General features: G+C 44.9%; 1 protein-coding gene and 1 long non-coding RNA gene across 3 annotated transcripts; one reads left to right on the top strand and one right to left on the bottom strand.

Moving 5' to 3' along the window:
- Positions 1–1,056: 1,056 nt before the first annotated feature.
- On the top strand, positions 1,057–17,405 carry LOC120730387 (fibroblast growth factor receptor 1-A-like). Of its 2 annotated transcripts, none has more exons than XM_040026779.1 (17): positions 1,057–1,274; positions 5,286–5,414; positions 7,661–7,765; positions 7,846–8,018; positions 8,099–8,222; positions 8,365–8,555; positions 8,702–8,846; positions 8,928–9,118; positions 10,466–10,611; positions 10,943–11,064; positions 11,337–11,447; positions 11,549–11,739; positions 12,829–12,951; positions 13,035–13,105; positions 16,136–16,273; positions 16,685–16,790; positions 17,288–17,405. In XM_040026779.1, the coding sequence occupies exons 2-17, from the start codon at positions 5,318–5,320 to the stop codon at positions 17,381–17,383; spliced, it is 2,130 nt and encodes a 709-aa protein (XP_039882713.1). In that variant the 5' UTR covers positions 1,057–1,274; positions 5,286–5,317; the 3' UTR covers positions 17,384–17,405. The 2 variants fall into 2 exon arrangements, with proteins under 2 accessions (XP_039882713.1, XP_039882712.1); XM_040026778.1 differs by having other exon boundaries at positions 8,928–9,130.
- On the bottom strand, positions 3,823–15,030 carry LOC120730391. Its single transcript, XR_005695096.1, has 3 exons — positions 14,807–15,030; positions 8,333–8,338; positions 3,823–3,835 (listed from the first exon to the last, which is right to left on the bottom strand). It is a non-coding gene; the product is annotated as an uncharacterized LOC120730391 (long non-coding RNA).
- Positions 17,406–22,127: the final 4,722 nt, after the last annotated feature.

Raw genomic sequence — 22,127 nt, 5'->3', positions numbered from 1 at the left:
CACTGCCCATGAGGCTACATTCTTTAGGGCTATGCCTGTAGCATTCTGCCTATTAGCTTAGCACAACAACAACAACAGGCTTCCAGGAGAGAATTTAAATCAGTGTGAAGGGCTCTGAAGTGACTGAAGCTTGGCTGTGTGAGAGCTTATGGTGATGTAACTGAGGCAAGACTAAACAGCTGATTATGATCACAGGAAAGTGATCCAAAGAGGTAACATGACATAAACATGGATTTAAACTGTACTTGTTTTTTAACACTCACTTCATAAATAACAGTTTAATGCTGTGAGACAGATCTCCTAAATTATGGAATAACTTGCCCTTGCACAATAGAGAGCCCCCTTTTAGAACACATCTTAAAACTAGTGCTGTCAGCACTACTTAAAACCCATTTTTATTCCTTGGCTTTTGAGTGAGACTTAGTTTATCTTTTAATTAAATTATTTATTAACTAATGAATTATTTATTATTATTATTTTTAATTGGCTTTTATTTATATCTTATGAAACTGTGATTATTTAGTTCTAATGTACAGCATTTTGTGTCATCTGTGGTTGTTTTTAAAGTGCTTTATAAATAAAGATAATGATGATGGTGATGAAGATCTGACACTTTCGTAAAAACATGTCCCCACACTGAAGTCAAAACTGAAGCCACAAAACTTTGCAGAATTTCCAGAAAGTGTAAATGGTCATGTAAAACTGTACAGCCCAACCACAACAACACTGACATATCAGTCTTTCGGATGAAGTTTCTTAATCCAATGACGTAAAGGTTTTGTTTTCTTTCTGTGTGTCTAAGAGGGGGCCAAAAGTGTTTGCCCTGGGCCACTTAGAAGATTAGTCTGGCTATGTTTAAACCAAACTTAAACCTAGCTATAAACACACCCAATAGCCCGATGTCCCATGCTGGAAGTTACAAGTGTGGGGACCTTTCTGTCCCCACACGCGTCCCCACAGCACCGGTAAAACCAGCCCTGCCACGGTGCGCTGGGGAGGAGGGTAAGAAACGCCCCCTGTGGGCGGGCCTTCCCGCTGACCGTGCGCCGACAAACACCGTGAGGGACTGTGCTCTGCACGCGCGGCTCTAGAGCGAAGAGCAAGAGGAGTTTGGATCACTCCGCCGGGGCTTTAACGTGAACTAGAGCCGCAGACGGAGTAGCGGGCAGGCTGCTGTTGGTGCCCAGTCCCGGTACTAACTAACGCTTATTCTTCCGCAGACCGTGGAGCTCCACAGGTACTCTGATCTGAGGTTTACCGGGATCTGTGTGTCTGTAAGTACTGCGAAAAACAGAGGTACTACTGCTCTGAGGAGGGAGGGGGCTCACTATTCTGAGGTCAGCTCAGATATGTTTGTACCCGCGGGGCTCTGAAGCTTCACAGCTTCACCTGCTCACAGGTACAGGTGTACTCTCTCTCTCTGACAGCACACCGGACCAGATGCTCCGACCAGGGGTTTACTCTATTTGTGTGTGTGTGTGTCTCAGGCTTTATTACATGAAGAAAAATGAACAGTTTAATGTAAAATGATTAGTTTGAAAGCAGGAGGCTGGCACCAGAGTTGTGATGGTGTTGGTTTGTGTAGGTGGAGTAGATCAGTGTAAAGCAGAAGTCACACACTTTTTCTTGTGCTGTGAGAGGAGCAAAGACTGATGCTGAACTGGGAGAGGTCTGAATTGCAGTACTCTGACTCACAGTACACAGGACTCGAAGTATTTGAGTATCTGCTGCTAGCGTCCTGTGCTAGATACCACAGGGACCCTCACAGGTTGGGCTTTGCTGCAGTGTGAGGACCAAAAGCTTATTAGGCACAGGTGTTCCTAATATTTTGTCTGTGTTAGTGGGTCAGTGACAGCTGCAGGCTGTGTGTGAGTCCTCCTCTTTGCCAGCACACACACAATCATCATCATCACCGTCATCATCACCAGTGAGGTCAGAACAGAACACCTGAGCCTGTGAAGGTGTAGTTGGAGCTTGTTACAGTTTCCTGTTCCTGTTTGTGTCTGTAAACAGGTTCGCAGTGATCTCATCACTACCATCATCATCATCATCACTCTGCTTTAATCTTGAAATTTGCGAGCAGTAGGCGTGACTTCAGGTGTATGATGGGGCTTGAAGCATGTTTTGGCGTTTGTGTCAGAGACTGAAGCGCACTGCTTTGTGACTGGCTGTTTGCTCGCTCTCCTGCTTACTCGAGCGTGTCAGATTCACACAAAGTCTCCTCCACCAACCAGATTAGTCTCAGAAATCCCAGATTGGTAAAAGCCTGCCTGGTGCTCAGCGTGGCTCAGTGATGATAAATCGGGTTCCTGGCAGTGCCGGTGCGTCAGCCTCGCTTTGGCCAGGGTCAGATTGACACTCGGGTGGGTTTCTCTGAGGTCATAGCGTTACCATGACACCAGGGAGACGCCTTAGTCATGCTCAGTCATTGCAGGAAGCCAAAATAGTTTTTCAAGTTAAAACTGGATTCATTGCACAGGACAGGAGCTACACAGGGTGGTTCTGCATCATGCCAGTAGCTGAAAGCTCCAAATGGTTCCTTCCATCCTCAGATCCCTGCAGGAGAACCGCAGCTTCCTCTCATGTGAGCAGCTGGAAGTTTCTAGACACACACGCCGTATTTTTATTATAGCATGGAGAATATTTCTGAACTAGACTAACTCTAATAATCATGAGTAACCACGAGCTCAGGCACTGATTCAAGCTTTAAGGTTATTTACCTCTGACCACATTAAAATGATCATTCTGTCTGTGACTCTGTGATGGTGTGGATGGTGATGCAGGTGGTGTAGGTGTCTGTGAGTCGGTTCCTTCTGTAAACACTCATAAATAAGAATATGTGATGTTCAGACTGTAAGGATGGAGTGGAGAGGGTTAGGGTGGTGTTTGAGCTGAAGCTGTAGATCAGGGTGGTGTTAGGGTGAAGCTGTTTTGGGAGTGGATGTGTCAGATAGACGGTGTACACAGTCTAGTGCAGGTAAGGTTTCATTCAGAGGGTCTGCTCTGACTGATGTTAGTGATGTGGAGGCAGCTTCCAAAATGACTCCTAATGAAAGCATCAGGCTGGTTTAAGAAACCATCCTCATCATCCATCAGCACTGCCCCGACTGAGCTGACCCATCACACCCGAGTTCACACTTGGGTTGAGGAAAAAGTCATCATCCGGGCTCAGAAATGAGGAGAGGAAGTCGTAGAGATTTATCTGGATCCAGTTTTCATGTTTAAAGATTTTTTAGTTAAAGAAAGCACCAAAACTGAAGAGAGCTGCACCACAGATATTACAGACAATCAACAATAATCAATAAAAATCAACAATAATCAGAGTTCAGCAATACTTTGGATGGAGCACATCTCAGCTCTGAAACTCAGAGAGGATGGGCCATGAAGTCCTCAGTGACAGGATGCTTCACTGTTTGACTCCCAGTGCAACAATGCTGGTATGAGTGTGTATGTGTGTTGTATGAATGGTGTCTTCACATGGGGGGTCTCATCCCGGTTGGTTGGGGCTGAAACAAATGAGCCTGGAGGCATCCTGTCAGATGCTGCTTGTCTTGGTCAGTCAGGAGGAGCTGTTCATTCCTGCTGCTTCAGCTGCTTCAGCTCCTTCAGTCTCGTCTACTCACCTCAGGCATGAATGTCAGGGTCATCCTTTGAACTGTTCTTTCTCCAGTGGAATAGCTGTGCAGCATGCATCTTTAACGACTTTAAAGAAAAAGTTTGGGTTTTCTCTGATCCACACAGGTACATACGCTATATTGCCAAGAGTATTCAGTCACCCATCCAGATCATTGGTGTTCCATCACTTCCATGCCCATAGGTGTACAAAATCAAACACCTAGGCATGCAGACTGCTTCTACAAAGATCTGTGGAGGAATGGGTCGCTCTCAGGAGCTCAGTGAACTCCACCGTGGTACTGTGATAGGATGTTACCTTTGCAACAAGTCTAGCGTGACGTTTCCTCTACTAAATATTCCATAGTCAGCTGTTAGTGGGATTATAACAGAGTGGAAGTGATTAGGAACGGCAGCAGCTCAGCCACTGAGTGATTGGCCACGTAAACTCACAGAGCGGGGTCAGTGGATGCTGAGGATCAAAGTGCACAGAGGAGCTTTCTGTCGAGTTAGTCGCTACAGACCTCCAAACTGTTTGGCACAGGGAATAGTTTGGGGATGGAGCTTCCTGTTTCAGTATGACTGCACATCAGTGCAAAAGCCATAAAGACATGGATGAGCGAGTTCGGTGTGGAAGAACTTGAGTCCTGACCTCAACCCGACAGAACACCTTTGGAATAAATTAGAGTAGACACTGAGAGCCAAGCATTCTCTTCCAACATCAGTGTCTGACCTCACAATGTGCCTTTGAAAGTATGGTCAGAAATTCCCATAAACACTCCTAAACCTGTGGAAACCCTTCAGCTGCTATATTAAACCCTATGGACAGGTGGATGTCACTCAAGCTGTGTGTGTGTGTGTGTGTGTGTGTGTGTGTGTGTGTGCGTGTGCGTGTGTGTGTGTGTGTGTGCGTGTGCGTGTGTGTGTGTGTGTGCTTTTGGCAGTGTGTCTATTCAACTCATTGATATTTGGTTAAATATCTCTTAGCAGCTGCACATCAACCAAACTCTTCTGGTATCCATCAAAAGCTCTGGCTGATATCAGACCCGCGCTCCTTGTCAAATTTGGTGAAGTTAATTTCAATTGGTTGGTTTCCTGGCACAGACCCGGAATTTAAACAAAGTTCCTAAATGTTGCGGAGCGTTGAGGTTGGAGCTTTAGAAAGTTTATTCATGACCACAATCATTGTATGCAGTTTGTGCTGCGTGAGTCACCTCGGAGGGGTCAAAGGTCATCAGCAGCCATAGCCAAAACATGAATGATGCTGTAGTGCATGTGAGTGAGCTTCACTCAACTTCTTTTCACGTTTCATCACAGCTCGTTTGTTTTATTGACTTCCTGTTTTCATTTTACGATCGTACATTTAAACAAACTAAATGATAATAATGATAAAAAGTGTATTAAGTTTAAGTTGAAGCACTGTTTTCTGTATTTTTAAACTTTTATAAGGTAGAAAAAAGCTTTTAAAACTGGAACAAACCCTCCCTGTGGCAGCGTTTTGCACATTTCGGATTCTTCTGCTCACCAATCATTCACATCATACAGTACGCATCCTTTTAATTTCAAGCTGACAGATATCTGAAGCAGGCAGATTTCCATCCTCGGTGACCTGCACTAGTCTGACTCTCAGAGAAAGCAGGAAGTCTGACATTGTGTGTCTGTTGTCGCTGCAGTGTGTTCGGAGCACGTCGCTGTGTTGGACACGATGTCCTGCCCTCACCGCCTCCTGCTGGTTCTGCTAGTTCTGCTGGTTCACGACCCTCCGGCTCAGTCCAGGCCAGCCACAGAGGACACGCGCACAGGTGAGGAGCATCTGAGGTCTGAGGGTGGACACCATGACTGAAAGACGTATCTAAAGTCACTTTTCAGACACCTCCTACAGTTTAACCTGAGTTTGCTTCATTTAAACTAGAATTAAAGCCATGTTTAATGTCCCAAACTCAGACACGTCAGTATAACTGACACCAGCGAGCAGCAGCAAATCCTCACAGTTAGACAGCTGGCTTTAGCATTTCAGTTTAACTGGATCCAGGATCCCAGCATGGAACGAGACGATGTAGCCTCCTGATGGAGGCTTGAAGCAGTTAGAGCCATTCATACATGTAAACACTGAGGCTGAGCTCTGAGCTGTGACAGCCCTGCTGTAAGACCCTGGTGTTTAAGGAAGATATTACTAAACTAACTAATAAAACTCCTAAAATTCAGTTGAAGATTTGTCAGAGAAGTGCATCTCTCTTCTTGGAGACTCTGAAGCAGGATATTTAATTTATGCATTTTATTAATTTATGAAACCAAACTGAAGCATGTGCAGGTGAATTTCTGCAGTGAAGTAAAGCGGGGTGTCGTCGGCGTGGCTGCAGCTTCAGACGCTGTTAAATGTGGGAGTTATGATAAACACATAAACACTTTTCTGAAAAACTGAAATGAAAACGAAACGCTATAAACTCACAAATATTCCTTAACAGAGAATCTGAGACACAATAACTTGTTTCTTTTAATTGGCTTTTTTTACTGTCACTGTCACTGGCTTTTATTACTATTTTTAGCCTGAAGCAGAGAGCTGTGGTTATCTGAATAACCACAGTTCATGGTTAAAGCCTGGTGCTCAGCGTGGCGCTGTGATGATAAATCGGGTTCCTGGCAGCGCCGGTACGTTAGCCTCTTTTTAAGCGCTGCAGTGCTTGTTTGGGCCTCGCCCTCCTTTGTTTGAGGCTCGTTCACATCTGATCTTGACTGTGGTCGCGGTGTTTCTGTCTCCATGTTATATAAAAGCTCCTAAAAGTTTCCAATGAGAGAAGTTCTGTAAAAGGAAAGTGACTTTTCAAGGTTTGGTTGTTTGTGGCTGCAAGGCATCTGAAAACGTTTAGAGTGATTTTTTTCCTGGTGAGAGCGAGGACAGCGCTCAGACTGGTCCTGTGAGAACACATAAAGCGCTGTGCAGCACAGACACAACAAACACGCTTGCCTCGGGTGGTGTGTGGGTGTGTGTGTGTTTGTGTGTGTCTATGTGTATGTGGGTGGGTATGTGCCGGTCCAACCATCTGGACTCCAGCTGAGTGTTTGAATCTGTAGTTTCTTGTTTTGCTCGGCTCAGGTTGAAGCCACGCCTCCTTGTGGCAGACGCAGTAACAGAAAATGATCCTGAGCTGGTTTCTCGTAAACAGCGTCCCTCGAGCCCGGCCCTGTCTCACTGTTCTTCTCTGATGTGTTTACCAGGAGCTGTACTTTCAGAGCCACAGAGCCTCTTACACCATCAGTCTACAGCAGAAGGCCTTCCAGGCTCCTGATGCTGGTTTGGTTTTCTGTTTGTGACCGCTGGTCAGAGAATATGAAACAGCTGAGGATATTTCTTTGAAGTGTTTAAGCTGAAACTGTTCTGCTCACTTCCTGCTCCAGGTTTCATTCTCAGACTCTCCCAGAGCTGCTCTGCATGATTCACAGTTCATAATAATCCCTCTTTATCTGACCCTGGGCCTCAGTCCTCTGTCTGAAACCAGCTGCTGTAGGTTTGTCTTGTTGAAAACCGACCTCCTGATCTGGAACGAAAGTCTTCTAAAGCTGTTGCCCTGTTTACAGTTAGCAGTTTATTTCAGCCACATGTTAAATGTGCACATTTCACAAGCTGATGTTTCCCATCATGTCTTACAGATTCATTTTGGCATTACACTTCATTACACTTCTTCTGGTATGAGCTTTTCCACAGAATCAAAGCATCAAGAGGGGCACCTCAGTGTCAACCATATATTTGATTTGTGTAACATACTGGGATATTTAAAATTAGAATGCTTTTATATAGTATATAGTTTCTGTTCTGTCTTGGAGCGTTGTGACATCACTGCTTCTGGGATTACTAAAGTGTTTTGATTCCGATTCATGTCTAAAAAGGGCCGGATGTTAGTTTATTCTTCTGAATGTGGAATCAGACTGTCTGATGTCCTCTGAGATGCTCTCAGTCATCTTCCTGTGATACACATCATGTGTGGTCATTGAGGTTAATGCAGAACTGTAAAAGCTGCATGCTTTAAACATACTGCCTTTTATTTTAAAGCAGACGCAGTGAAATCCTCCGAAGACGAAGAAGATGACGAGTCTTCGTCAGAGGAAAACAAGCTGTCCGACGAGCTGTCGACGAGCAGCGAGAAGCTGCAGCAGCGTAAGCTTCAAACTGCTCTCTCTCTCTCTCAGACAGGTGTTTGTAATCACGTTGCTTACGTGGCTGTGTCTCCTCGTTAGCGCTGGAGCCGCAGTGGGTGATGCCAGACAAGATGGAGAAGCTGCTTCACGCTGTTCCTGCAAGCACAACGGTGAAGTTTCGATGCCAAGCAATGGGAAATCCGCTTCCCTCCCTGCGCTGGTACAAGAACGGGAACGAGCTGAGGAAGGACCAACGAATCGGAGGCTACAAGGTGAGTTTGTGACATCAGAGGAAGCTTCAGAGTTAGTTTTCCTTTTCATCCTTTTGGTTTACCTGTGTTCTGTCCTTCAGATCAGAGACCACATGTGGAGTCTAATTATGGAGTCAGTGGTTCCTTCTGATAAAGGGAACTACACCTGTGTGGTGGAGAACGAATATGGAAGCCTGCGACACACTTACCAGCTGGATGTAGTCGGTAAGAGTGATGGTGAACATTTCAGGCACAGCCGAAGCTCTGTGAAACCCCATATTTCTCCAAACTGAACAAAAACACAGCAAATCATCATTCTTGTCCTCTTATTTTACCTCTGTCTTTATCTCCATCCTACCTGTTTCAGAGCGCTCTCCTCACAGGCCCATCCTGCAGGCCGGGCTGCCGGCCAACCAGACGGCAGTGGTTGGCAGCAACGTGGATTTTGTGTGCCGCGTCTTCAGCGACCCACAGCCTCACATCCAGTGGCTCAAACACATCGTCATCAACGGCAGCAAAGTGGGACCGGACGGACTGCCCTACGCTCGTGTTCTCAAAGTATGGAAAGCTGATATAAATGTAGTCAAACTTGTTCCCTTTATACCCCGATCACACCTCAGGGGATACCTGCGTGCTGCCTGGATAGCAGCGCTTTACATCAACATGAATAATCCCAGGAGCGCCGCTCCCTTTGTCTCTCTTAGACTGCTAACGTGAACACCACAGACAGAGAGATGGAGGTGCTGAATCTGAGGAGTGTAACTCTGGAAGACTCTGGAGAGTACACCTGCCTGGCCGCCAACTCCATTGGGGTGTCGCACCACTCTGCGTGGCTCACTGTGGTCGATGGTATGTGAAGGTTTGCAGGTTTGCCACGCACAGAAACGAGCTCAAATCTCTGTTAATCTTCCCGATGTGATCTCTCCTCAGACCCTCCGCCCTCCCCACTGACCTCGCAGGCGTACCTGGAGATCTTCATCTACTGCCTTGGGTTTTTCATCATCGTCGTCCTCACCGCCACAGCAGTCATCTGCAGGCTCTGCTGTGTCCCGAAGAAAAGTGACTTCAGCAACCAGCTGGTCGTGCAGAAATTAGCCAAGAGCATGCCTCTGAAGAGACAGGTGAGGAGACAGGTGAGGCGCCCTCGCTCTCTCCTTTTTAAGATGTGCTCTCAAACGCGCACCCTAAACCAGATAACTTATTAGCTGGAGAGGAAATTGCGTATCACAAATTTAGAAGATCATCATTTAGCCTGGAGAAATAGTTTGCTGCTCTGCAAAGCCAGAACATTTTTCTATTTCATTGATTGAAGAAAATAAGAACAACCCCAGGTTTCTCTTCAGCACTGTAGCCAGGCTGACAAAAAAGTCAGAGCTCTGTTGAGCCAACCATCCCTTGAGTAAGTTAACTAGTAATGACTTCATGAACTTCTTCACAAATAAAATTTTAACTATTATAGATAAAATTACTCAGAATCATTTCACATTTCACGTTATCTACAGCTATTTTCACTACAATTGATATTTGTTTAGTATTGTTCTCCAGTTGATCTTTCTGAGTTAACTTCAGTAATTACTACCTCGAAACCATCAATGTGTCTTTTAGACTCTATTCCATTCTTACTCTGGATGGCATTACCTTGGCAAATAAAAACTGTAATTCATTATTATCAGGATGTCCTAAAAACTCCCTGAAAAGACTTCAGTTGATCCCAAATGCTGCAGCAAGAGTACAGACAGGAACTAGAAAGAGAGAGCAGATTTCTCCTATATTTTCTTCTCTTCATTGGCTCCCTGTTAAATCCAGAATTCAAAATCCTGCTCCTCACGCTGTCAGCGTTAATCTCGTTAAAATGATATTAACGCCATAACTGCATTAACGCAGCAAATCTCTGCACCATGATGCAGCCCCATGCATGGGGCGATCCGCGCTAACTCGCTAACGGAGATTTGCTGCGTTAATGCGGTTATGGCGTTAGCATCATTCTAACGAGATTAACGCTGACAGCACCACTTCAAACTTTCCTTTTTAATAAAGAATATAGTTAGGGCTGGATCACGTGACCGTGAATCCTCCCTTAGTTATGCTGCAATAGGTGTAGGCTGCTGGGGGATTCCCATGATGCACTGAGTGTTTCTTTACTCACATGTGTTTGTACCTCTCTGCATTGAATCATTAGTTATCATTCATCTTTGGCTCTCTTCTACAGCATGTCTTTGTCCCATCTTCCTCCCCAACTGTCTGCCCCTCCCTTAACCTGGTTCTGCTGGAGGTTTCTTCCTGTTAAAAGGAAGTTTTTCCTTCCCATTGTTGCCAAGCGCTTGCTCACAGGGGGTCATATGGTTGTTTTTTTTGTTTCCTTTGTATTATTGTAAAGTCTTTACTTTACAACATAAAGCACCTTGAGGTTCCTGTTGTTGTGATTTGGTGCTGTATAAATAAAATAGAATTGAATTCTGCGTCCACAGGTGTCAGTCGAGTCGTCGTCCTCACTGCAATCGGGGATGTGTTTGATGCGTCAGTCTCGTCTCTCCAGCGCGGCCACCACCGTCCTGGTGGGCGCGTCCCAGTACGAACTTCCCTACGACCCTGCGTGGGAGCTGCCTCGTGACCGGTAACCACGCCTTTTCTGCCCCTCGCCCCTCCCAATCTGCACCTGAGATTGCTGCAGCAATTGACATCAGGGCAAAGACTGCACTGTTATTTCTTCATCTGTTACATTCTAATGTAACCTGCCTGTCTCTGTGACCTTTGACCTATCACTAACACGACCAAACAACCAGCTTACAGACTGAGTTGGAGAGCTCACTGTCAGCTGCACAGCATGTTTCTGAAATTACGTCAGCCTCGTCTTCTCGGTCTGTCCTTAAGGTTTAAATATAATGAAAGTGGGAGTGAGTTCAGCGTGCTCCTGTATCTGCTGACCGTTTGTTTGTCGTCCTCAGGCTGACTCTGGGGAAGCCTCTGGGCGAAGGCTGCTTCGGTCAGGTGGTTCTGGCCGAGGCCATCGGGATCGACAAAAACAAACCGACACGGGTCACCAAAGTCGCCGTGAAGATGCTCAAAGGTGAGAGAACTTGCAGGCAGCAGTTTAGGGTGAAAGATGCCCCCTGCAGCTGCCTCTTTGCAACCCACCTTCTCCATTCCAGCTTGTGTGTGTGCCCCTAATAAAATAAATGCAAATTACTTTATAAGGAAGTAAAGTTCTGACTGTCGTGGTGCTCAGTGAAGTCTCAGCAGAGCTCCAAATATAAATGTGGAAACTTGTGCAAGTGTGAGCTGCAGGGGGCATGACATTGAGGTTGTCGCTGAAAGATTACATGTTGTTGCTGCATGCAGCCGATGCCACGGAGAAGGATCTGTCTGACCTCATCTCTGAAATGGAAATGATGAAGATGATCGGCAAACACAAGAACATCATTAACCTGGTGGGCGCCTGCACGCAGGACGGTGAGCACCGCCGCGTCTGAGGTCTTTAAATTCCTGCCGTGTGACTATTTGCTATTAATGCGTTTCTTTCATTCTCCTGGGTTCGCCATGACCCGGAGCAGGTCCTCTCTATGTGGTGGTGGAGTACGCTGCGCAGGGTAATCTGAGGGAGTATCTGCGAGCTCGCCGGCCGGTCGGGGCGGAATACTGGAGCAGCTCCAGGCAGGCGTCGCTGGGCAGCCTGGAGGTCAGGGAGCTGGTGTCGGCAGCGTACCAGGTGGCCCGAGGGATGGCATACCTCGCATCAAAGAAGGTCAGAGAGACTTTACATCATCAGGGCGCAGACTCTGCTCCTTTTCATGCTTGAAAAATCTTGTGAACTCTGTGGGCATCCGTTTTCTTTTGCCAGTAAACACAGAGCGTCTGACGAGAAATCTGACACACGCAGTGCAGAAATATACTCACAGCCACTTTATTAGGTACACCCATCTCCATACTTTTATTCCTGGACTCTGCTGCTCAGAAGAATCGTGCTTCAGTTTAATTCCATTTCATTTAAGTAGCACCAAGCACAGTAACAGGTGCCTCGAGGTGTTTTATATTGTGAGATAAAGACCCTACAATTCTAACTGATCATCATTTTTTTGTCTTGTGCTGGGTCTTGGTGCAAACTTACTAAAAATATGGAGCTGGATGAACTGAAGGGGTCTTGTGGGATTATAATATTATTTTATGCCATGTTAGACCCCTAATTGAAGATTGTGAATTATTATTATTAGTAGTTTTAGTTTGCATTATTCTCCTGAATTAGAAGAAGGTGATAACTATTACATTTGTTAAACTGATTTGCATTACATTAGACTGCTGATTGATTGTGAATGAATGATATTGTTTTATGATGCATTATACTGCTGAGTTATAAGAAATACTGTTCGCAGAAAGTCATCGCCTTATTTGTGTGATTAGAAGAGAACAGAACATACTGGAGTTTTCTGCCCCATCTCAGCAGGAGCAGATAAACAGGGAGCCAAGGTCATAGCTTAGGCGCTGTGTGAGAGAAAGAATGTGAATGTTTAGGCTTTTATGATAAGGTGGGGGCACCAGAGGCTATAAGAGTTTGATCAATGCTCCACCATTTTGAGATCTGATGCTGTCTGCGTACGGTGTTCATCTCCCACGCGTGTGATCATTAAATCATCGTTTGACTCAACCCGGCCGGACCAGTGTTGTTATTTTGGTTTTCCTCTTGTATCCATCCCCAATATTTGAATCCGTAACAGTCTCCAGCCTTTATTCTTTAAGAATAAAAGGGGGAGGGGGGTAGCTGTGTTGTGAGTGCATTGGGTTGTCTGTTGAATTCTCGGTGTCATGATGTAAAGGCTGACCCTCCCCTGTGCTTCAGTGCATTCACAGAGACTTGGCGGCCCGGAACGTTCTAGTCACCGAAGACAGCGTAATGAAGATCGCCGACTTCGGTCTGGCTCGAGACATCCACCACATCGACTACTACAAGAAGACCACCAATGTAAGTCGGACAGACTTTTATTTTGGCGGGGTGAAAGCCAAAGGTGACAGGGTGCTGATCTTTGGGTTTGAATGTGTCCGCAGGGTCGGTTGCCAGTGAAGTGGATGGCGCCGGAAGCTTTGTTTGACCGAATCTACACACACCAGAGCGACGTGTGAGTCCTCTGAAGCCTACCGAGCACTTGAACCAAGACTTCCTCTTCCTGTGATTTTACAGCATTTTACGGCTTCCTGTTTTTTGAGCTCATCACATCATGTTTAATGTGTGTTTTTAAAATAATTTACACTGGTAGGGAGAAGCAGTCTCAGCAGAGATGCCTAGACCCCGCTCTGTCTTCCTCCTCCTCCCCAGTAGTGCTATGTGATACAAAGTAAATACAGGGCTAATATTACTGATGCCGATATATTTAACTTATAGAGGCAGCTGATGTCAGGGAGCGCGGTGCGTACTGATTTATGACAAACCATCATCAGTTTGCGAAAAGATCATTAAATCACTATGACTTTTACTTTCAAAATAAGAAGTTAACACAGTAAAACAGACCTTCCGGCTTTTATTTTGAAACTGAGCTGAATGTAGAGGTGTCTATCTCAGCGTCTGTAGTTTAACTGTGCTGCAGGCTGGAAACAAAGCAGACAGTCAGCACAGACGTGTTTCATAGCTCATGTTTGGATTGTATATATAGGGCGACCGTGGCTCAGGGGGTTGGGAATCGCATCTGTAACCGGAAGGTCGCCGGTTCGATCCCTGGGCTCTCTGTCCTGGTCGTTGTGTCCTTGGGCAAGACACTTTACCCTACTTGCCTACTGGTGTTGGCCAGAGGGGCCGATGGCGCGATATGGCAGCCTCGCTTCTGTCAGTCTGCCCCAGGGCAGCTGTGGCTACAACTGTAGCTGCCTCCACCAGTGTGTGAATGCGAGAGTGAATGAATAGTGGTATTGTAAAGCGCTTTGGGTGCCTTGAAAAGCGCTATATAAATCCAATCCATATATATATAATTATTTAAAAAATGATTTAACACACTTCAGTGAGCTGAAAATATGCTGCTACAGTAACAGCTACAGTAGCTCACAGAAGTGAGTACACCCCTTAAATTTGTTGAAATATTTTATTGTATCTTTTCATGGGACAACATTAAAGATATGACACAATGTAAAGTAGTTAGTGTGCAGCCTGTATAACGGTGTAAATTTGCTGTAATCTCAAAATAACTCAACACACAGCCATTAATGTCTAAACCGCTAGTAACAAAAGTGAGTACAGCCCTAGGGGAAAATGTCCAAACTGGGCAAAAGTGTCAATATTTTGTGTAACTATCATTATTTTCCAACACTGCCTTAACTTGGTCTTATCAGACCACAGGTAATCCACGTTCTTAGTCTGCTTGTCTTCAGCAAAGTGTTTGCAAACCTTCTTGTGCATTATGTTTGGAAGAGGCTTCCTTCTGGGACAACAGCCATTTGATGCAGTGTGTGCCGTGTGGTCTGAGCACTGACAGGCGGACCCTCCACGCCTTCAATCTCTGCAGCAATGCTGTCAGCATTCACACATCTATTTTTAAAAGACAACCTCTGGATATGACGCAGAGCACGTGCACTCAACTTCTTTGTTCGACCATGGAGAGGTTTGTTTTGACTGGAACCTGTCCTGTTAAACTGCCGTATGGTCTTGGCCACCGTGCTGCAGGTCAGTTTCAGAGTGTTGGCAATATTCTTATAGCCTAGGCCATCTTTATGTATAGTAACAGTTCTTTTTTTCCAGATCATCAGAGAATTCTTTGTCATTATGTGCCATGTTAGACTTCCAGTGACCAGTATGAGAGAGTGTGAGAGCAATAACACCAAATTCAAGACACCTTCCAATTTGCACCTGAGACCTTGTAACTCTAACAAGTCACATGACACCAGGGAGGGAAAATGGCAAATTGAGCACAATTTAGACATTTTCACTTAGGTCTGTACTCACTTTTGTTGCCAGCGGTTTAGGCAATAATGGCTGTATGTTGAGTTATTTTGAGGGGACAGCAAATTGACACTGTTGTACAAGCTGCACACTGACTACTTTGTATCAAAGTGTCATATCTCCTATGAAAAGATACAATAAAACAGGAAAATGTGAGGGGTGTACTCACTTTTGTGAGATATAGTATAATGGCCAAAAACACTTTAACATTAGCTGATGCTGACTCTCAACTCTCAGTCATGACCGATATCATGACTGAAACATCGCTTTCACCTCTGTGTGAGCCACTTGGATATTCTTTGTCTGTCTGAAGTACTGTGACCTCTGACCTTTGTGCTGGGTGTGTGTGAGGGGTTTTCTTCCAGCAGCATCGTGTTTGCAGTGTTTTCATGTACAGCTGTGAAGTAGCTCTACACGCACTGCAGCCTGCACAGCTCTGCTCAGTGCTGCTCATGTGACCGCAGGGTGACTAATCACAGCAGAGCAGGGAGGTGGCTGCAGACACGCCTGTTGTCTGATGAATGGGTACAACACTGAACAAACTTAAGTACTGATCTGATGCCAATACCTGTGTTGCCACCGATACTGTCGATACTTGATCAGTCCGCCCACCCCTACAGCCCGGCGTGTCCTGGGTCTGCACTGGGGTCTCCTCCGATTAGACCAGAAACTCATCATGAGGAGGCGTCCTGTTCAGATGCTGAACCTGCCTCCTTTTTATGTGGAGGAGCAAATCTGCTCTGAGCTCCTCCTGAACTCCCGTCCCTGGAGCCCCTCTGGAAGCTCATTCCCACGCTCGTGCTCACGGGTGAGGGCAGGAACGTAGAACGAGCTGTAAATCTGCAACTTCGCCCTCAAAGCTCGACACAAATGTCTGTCAATCACCCGCTTTGCTCTCCTCCGACTCGTGAAACTCATCCCAGCCTGGAGTGGACCTCCACCCCAGCAGAAGGTGACGTTAAAGCAGCAAGTAGCTGTTTGACAGCTCCGATCTATGGAGTGGGAAATTAGATGCTGGTGCTAAAGATCATGGGTTAATGTTTACATGTTTGATGGTTCAGATGTTGTCTTCAGCTGAAGCAGAGAGATAGAAATAGTGATATAGAGAAATAGTTAGCTATTTAATATTTCAATCATTAATAAATGAGGATTTTTATGAGTTATTTTCATGTGACAGTTGGAAGCAAATTACAGAGCTGCTCGTTTACCTCTGTGTTCACAGCTGGTCGTTCGGGGTCCTGCTGTGGGAGATCTTCACCCTTGGGGGGTCTCCGTACCCCGGCGTCCCTGTCGAGGAGCTCTTCAAGCTGCTGAAGGAGGGACACCGCATGGAGAAACCATCGGCGTGCCCTCAGGAGCTGTGAGTACATCATCACATCAAACGCTTCAGTCTGACACTTAAGCAGAGGAGCCGGTCATTCCTGGAAAACTCAGCAGAAGAGACGGCTTCATTAAATGCCAATATCTGAAAACATGAGACCTGGAGGATGAGCCGACTTTAAAAATCCAACATTTACGACTTTTATGCTCTAAATTCACTTGAAACTAGTCAAACAAGTATCTCCACACAGCTGCAGCTAACAAACCTTCTGCCAAATCTGAAGGTCGCTTGTGTAGTCGCACGTGACTGCATGTAAATAAGGAAACACAAAGTCAGAGACACAGCTGCAAACATCTGTGATCAAAAGAGGATATTTTGTTTTATTTGGTATTGTGTTCGTTGATGTGTTGATCCGACCTGCGCAGTAAAGCGTGTGTTGCATGGTCTCAGGTATCTGATGATGCGGGACTGCTGGCATGCCGTCCCGTCCCGCAGGCCGACCTTCCAGCAGCTGGTCGAGGATTTGGATCGAACTGTCTCCATCATGGCCAACCAGGTGACTTGTCGTTTCTTTGTTAAGGAGTAAAACCTGCAAATATCCTCCACTTCAGCTGTTTCTCTTCAGTTGGTCCCTCTCGTTCCTCTTTAAACATTTAACTGATGGGTGGAGCACTCGCTAACCATCAGGAAGACTGAGACAGTTATTTTATTATTTCTGTAAATTTAAAGTTATCTGTGAGCTCCTGTGAAATTTATACCACAGTCTGTGTTGGTTTCCTCTCATCTTAGTTGCAGTTGGCTAACACAGAGCTGTGTGACTGCCTCAGTGCTGAAGCCTCTGCTGGACGTCAGAGGAACTGCAGCTTTGCTTTGAACTTTCAAAAACGTCATGATTGTATTCATTTATTTGTAGCGGCGTGGGTCTCTTAGCGAGACAGCATTGATGTGACGTTGAACAAAGAAAAGTTAGAAGCGAGTTTTGGTGTCATGTGACAGAGCTAAAGTCTCCAGAGCTTCCACTTCCTGTTCTAACGTGTGATTCTGCCTCTGCAGGAGTACCTGGACCTGGCTGTCCCTCTGATCCAGTACACTCCGGTCCAGTACTCCCCGGTCAGCGCCTCCTCAGCTTACTCCTCCATCTCCACATAATCCTCCCGGGAGCCATTCTCCTTCCTGAATCATCTTCTTCCCATTTCCTGCACAGCGGTGGCGGCAGCGGCCCTGGGACGAACTGCTTGGCTGCGGCCTGATGTGAAGAACAGCTGGACTGAGCTGAGATCAGGAAACAGCACGGACTGACGAGACGTCCTCAGTGTGAATATTGTACATAAAGTTTGTCTCATCTGAGAAACGGGACATGAAAGGGTCAAGGTGGGAGCGAGAGTCTGTATAAATGTATAAATGTGTAAAACTCAATTCTCCCTGATGCTCCTGAATGCCTCGTTTATGGATTTTCTTTCTTGGATCTGTAAAATAACTGATTAACATATTAAAATACCAGAGTTTTTAATGCTTTGTGGATTAAATGTGAGTTATTCTTTAGAATAACTTCATGAGCAGCTGTTTGTTTCCTCAGAAAGTGAAACGATGAGTCTAAGGAAGCACGGACATTAGAAAATGTCTCTGATGATTGATTTTTTTTTTCTAGTCTTTGTTTTTCGTCATAATAACTAAGGTCAGCTTTAGTTTGAGCTGTAATAACTTTGATCACATCATCCTGGTGCAGACGAGAGGATCGGTTGCAAGCGCGTTCATAAATGGTTTCTTACAAAGTTCTGTCTGAATATATATTTGAATGATATTGGGTTTGAGATGGTGTGGCGCAGAAGGACGGCCTCAGAAGTGGAGGCCCCATTGATGAGGAGAGTCTTCATCATGGCTCACACAAACATGGCGTTTTGCTCCCACAGAGAGGAAACCTGATGGTGTTTCAGGTGCTTGTCTGTCTGCTTCAGCCTGTCTTTCCTGTTTCCTGCGCTAATACCATCAGTTTCCCCTCAGGCTTCCATGAATGTCTAAATCCTCTCCAGAGGGAGCTCTGCTGGTAAGATGTGATGATCGCAGCACAGGAAACATTTCAGATTCAGTTATTCACATTTGTGCTCAGCTTAGCTTAGCTTAGCATAACTGATCAGCGGGTAAAAAAGTAAGAGGAAATCTCATCTCAACAGGTCTATTTTATTTTTGTGGGACTAAAGTTATCTGTAATTCATAAACAGTTATTGCAATCTTCTTGCACTTCCTCCGGTGTCCAGCAGAGGCAGCACTGAGTGGTTTCCATACACTCCCATGTTAAACGTTTACAGTACAAATAAACAGGTTTACACATTTACACTTTTACAATACACAAACTGCTTGGTCTCTGTTGATCATTTTTAAATAATTTCCTCTTCATGGGGAGTTTGCATTGTTAGGGGCGTGGCCTTTTTGACTGATGGGTGGATGGTGACACAGCCGGCTGTAGCTGCTAGCTGTCTGCTAACTTCACCTGAACTGGACCACTGGACCACTAATCATGCCTCAGTTTGTTCTTCATGTTCTGTATCATTGATCTGATCTTGCAACGTTAAATATAACAGAGTAAAACTCTGACCTTAAACTTCATTCACCTCACCTGTTCTCTTGGGGTCTAACCCTCTCGTTTCACTTGTGCAGAGGCAGAAACTTCGGTAAAAACAGAGCGCTGTGTTTCTGGTTCCAGGAAAAGCCTGATGGAGGCTAATCATCCAGACTAGTGAGCTGAAGACCCATCGTTACCTTCAGTGACAGATGGCTGAGGGTTGCTCACATTACACCTGCAGGAGTGTGGATGTGACTCTGGGTTACCTGTGAACGAAGGTTCTTTCATGTGGTGTCAGAAAAATCAGGAAAACCAACATTTCACTGGGAAACAGTGATGAAGGACACCATAGACCATAAAGAGCAAAACATTCTCTGTGATTCAGAGTTTAACTGTATCTTCAACAGATGAAGATGTGATCAGCACCAGCCCTGTGGGCTTAGCAGGCCACAAAGTACAGCTTTGATATCGATATCCATCTTACTAATTTCAGTTTTTACAGAACAAATCAGCCTGAATGACATGACCACACTGTTCACGCTGTAGAAGGACCGCTATTGGTGAATGATCACCAGAGTAAAGCCCCACACTGAACTGATACCTCAGCCCTGAAAGGTCCAAGCACTCCCAAAAAGGGGACTTCGATCAAAAACAAAATAAAAAAGTGACTGATAATCCAAATCCATATTACCATTTTATTGAATTTATAACATGAAACCAGGTTGTTCATGTAAACAAGCTCAGTTATTTATTAGAAGTAGTGAAGTGATCATGTTGTTTAAAGGTCCTTACAATAAGCTCTTAATTCATCAGAATCAGAATACTGTAATAATCCCTAAGGAAATTAATGAAGAAACAACTGCAGACACAACAACATAAATTAGGCTGGACACTGCTGTAATACCAATTTAAACCAGAAGGTGTCAATGTAACCTCAATATAACCTATTGAGAGAAGTATTTCTCACTATAAGATTTGACAAAATAAGTATTTAGCATGACATTTTGGGGATTTTGCTGGCTTCACAGCTTGTGTTTCCTTGCAGATGTTAAATGTAACATATGAGCTAAATTATAAACTTCACGTAAACAACCACAAAAACACCACAGAATCAAAGGACCTGCCTCCCCACAGGAACGAGCACACATACAGTCATGCTTCTCTAAGAAGTCCAACAGAAGCAGCAGGGAATCAATCACTGCTGTGATCAGTGAAGCAGTTTCCTCCAATAATCAATAATATCTGTGATCAGAAGTCGATGAATGTGCTGTTCTTTAGCTACCTATCGGTAGGATCTGCTGCAGATCGATATCAGATCTCTAATGTTCTCTTTACATTTTAAAGAGTCCTGAGAATGAGACTTTGGACGAATGTGGGTTATTGGGTAATTATTGATTATTGATTACTGGTATAAATGCTGTCAGTAAAGTGGTAATCAATGACAGGATCATTCAGTGTTTATGAGTTTCCTTTAGTAATCTGTGAGGGTGATTTAAAAAAAAACACGATGCACAGTAAACAAAGTATCAAATGAAAGATTTATTCTTATAACACATGTCATTACACATAAAGGAGCCAATGTGAAAGAGGTCAAATGTAGTCAGAGAAGAGCTGCAGAATCCAGATCAGCGAAGCACAAACCTCCATCCATCCACCAGCAGCTACACAGCAGGAGGCTTCAACGCTCAGGTGAAGTCTGAAAAAAGTCTGCAGCAATGACTGCAACTGTCTGAACTTCGGGCTCACATGGATGACTGTGCTGAGATTATTATCTGAAACTCTGAACATCCACCACCAGAACTGAAGATAAACAACAGACTTTTTAACAGAACTTGAGAGGACCACTGACATAAACTAGGTCCAGTACTGACATGTGTGGGCTGAAGAGCAGTGGACTGGAGAAGACCTCTGGAGGAGCCGCAGCGATGCTTCTGCAGAGTGAAGCGAGGAGAAAAGCATTTAAAACCAGATCTGCTCGCTTCACAGAAATCTCACAGCTGAGGGCTCCCTCCTCTGAGAGATGGCGCTCTCTGTGTAAGGTATGATAAGCTCGGTAAAGAGAAATGCCATTTTGGGGGGAATTACCACCTCCATTAAAATGTAACAAAAGGTTCCCAACCATCGTGAAACCATAGGGGAAAGCGTCAGCAGTGCTTTTCCCTTATCCCTAACGCAGTGTTTGCTAAACACTGAACAGGTCGGCCCACAGATCAGTGTTTAGAGTCAGGACCGATCCCACCCCAATGCAAACATCAGGTAAACAGAATCGCCCTCTGGGAAATAATCGTTGCACACCCTCTATTATACAGGCATCCATTAGCAATGTTGATGTGATGTAGCTACCAATGATTGGTTATTTCTTTCTAATTGGTAATTAGTTTGGGTAGTCTGTAAAATTAACTCATAATAAACTAACAGTCCTTATTTAATATCTTGTCTTTTCTAAAAATTAGGCCTTTGTTTTACGCCATTACCAAATTACAACACAAATAATAAGCATTTAACATCTAGCTTCCTGTCTGCCCGTTTATTTTATAATAGACGAACTACAGCATCAAAATGACTTGATTTGGGAGGTAACCAGCATGTGGTTAACATGAAACCCTAACCATAATCCTACCCAGAAGCAGCTCACCAGAGACCAGGTGGGCATGAACAGGTGAACAGAGAGAGATGAGGTCACATACCATCGATCACTATGAGCCATACAGTGTGACGAGAGACTCCTTCAGAGTTGCTTGCCAGGCAGGTGTACTCTCCAGCATCAGCCAGAGTTACGTTTCTAAGAGTCAGCAGTGATTCTACCTCATAATCCATCGCATTCAGATCCTCATCCTGTGAGGGAGAGGGACATGGATATCACCCAAACATGTTTCACTCAAAAGGTTCCAATCAAAGCTGGTCGATACAGCTCTAAACACTAGGTCAGGAGTCTGAGAGAACTTTAAGAGTGTGACACTAAAGGCCAGTTTACGCCACTTAGTTTACTTTTCTTTTAGTACGGGACTAGACTCGGTCCATGTGTGGGAAAGGAAAAGTAATCCCATGGTTTAGTGGCATATCGTGGTGATATGCAGGTAAGAGCGCAGTAAACTGTAACACATTATACAAGTCTTAACTTCTACCCATCCATCATCTCTGGAACCCTCCTGAGCCGAGACATCCTTCAGAGGGAGTTCTTTTCCACCACATTTGTCTGCACTCTTATGCCTTTGGTCCAAGGCCACAGCTCATCATCACAGATCATGGTAAATATATAGATTAACAAGTAAATCGACGGCTTTACCTTCACCCAGCACAGCAGACATTCCACCAAGCTCTCTATGAATGCCC

The sequence above is a fragment of the Simochromis diagramma genome, unplaced genomic scaffold (genome assembly GCF_900408965.1).
Source record: "Simochromis diagramma unplaced genomic scaffold, fSimDia1.1 OVJJ01000293.1, whole genome shotgun sequence".
Lineage (NCBI taxonomy): Eukaryota > Metazoa > Chordata > Actinopteri > Cichliformes > Cichlidae > Simochromis > Simochromis diagramma.
The sequence above is the reverse complement of the archived record's forward strand: the minus strand, read 5'-3'. Positions and strand labels throughout refer to the sequence as shown.

What these genes read in the sequence shown, in the direction of transcription:
- LOC120730387 (XM_040026778.1), top strand. Translation starts at nt 5,318, where the DNA reads ATGTCCTGCCCTCACCGCCTCCTGCTGGTTCTGCTAGTTCTGCTGGTT. An exon ending in AACGAATCGGAGGCTACAAG is followed by an intron (nt 8,019 to 8,098) that starts GTGAGTTTGTGA and finishes TCTGTCCTTCAG; the next exon opens with ATCAGAGACCACATGTGGAG. An exon ending in TACACACACCAGAGCGACGT is followed by an intron (nt 13,106 to 16,135) that starts GTGAGTCCTCTG and finishes CTGTGTTCACAG; the next exon opens with CTGGTCGTTCGGGGTCCTGC.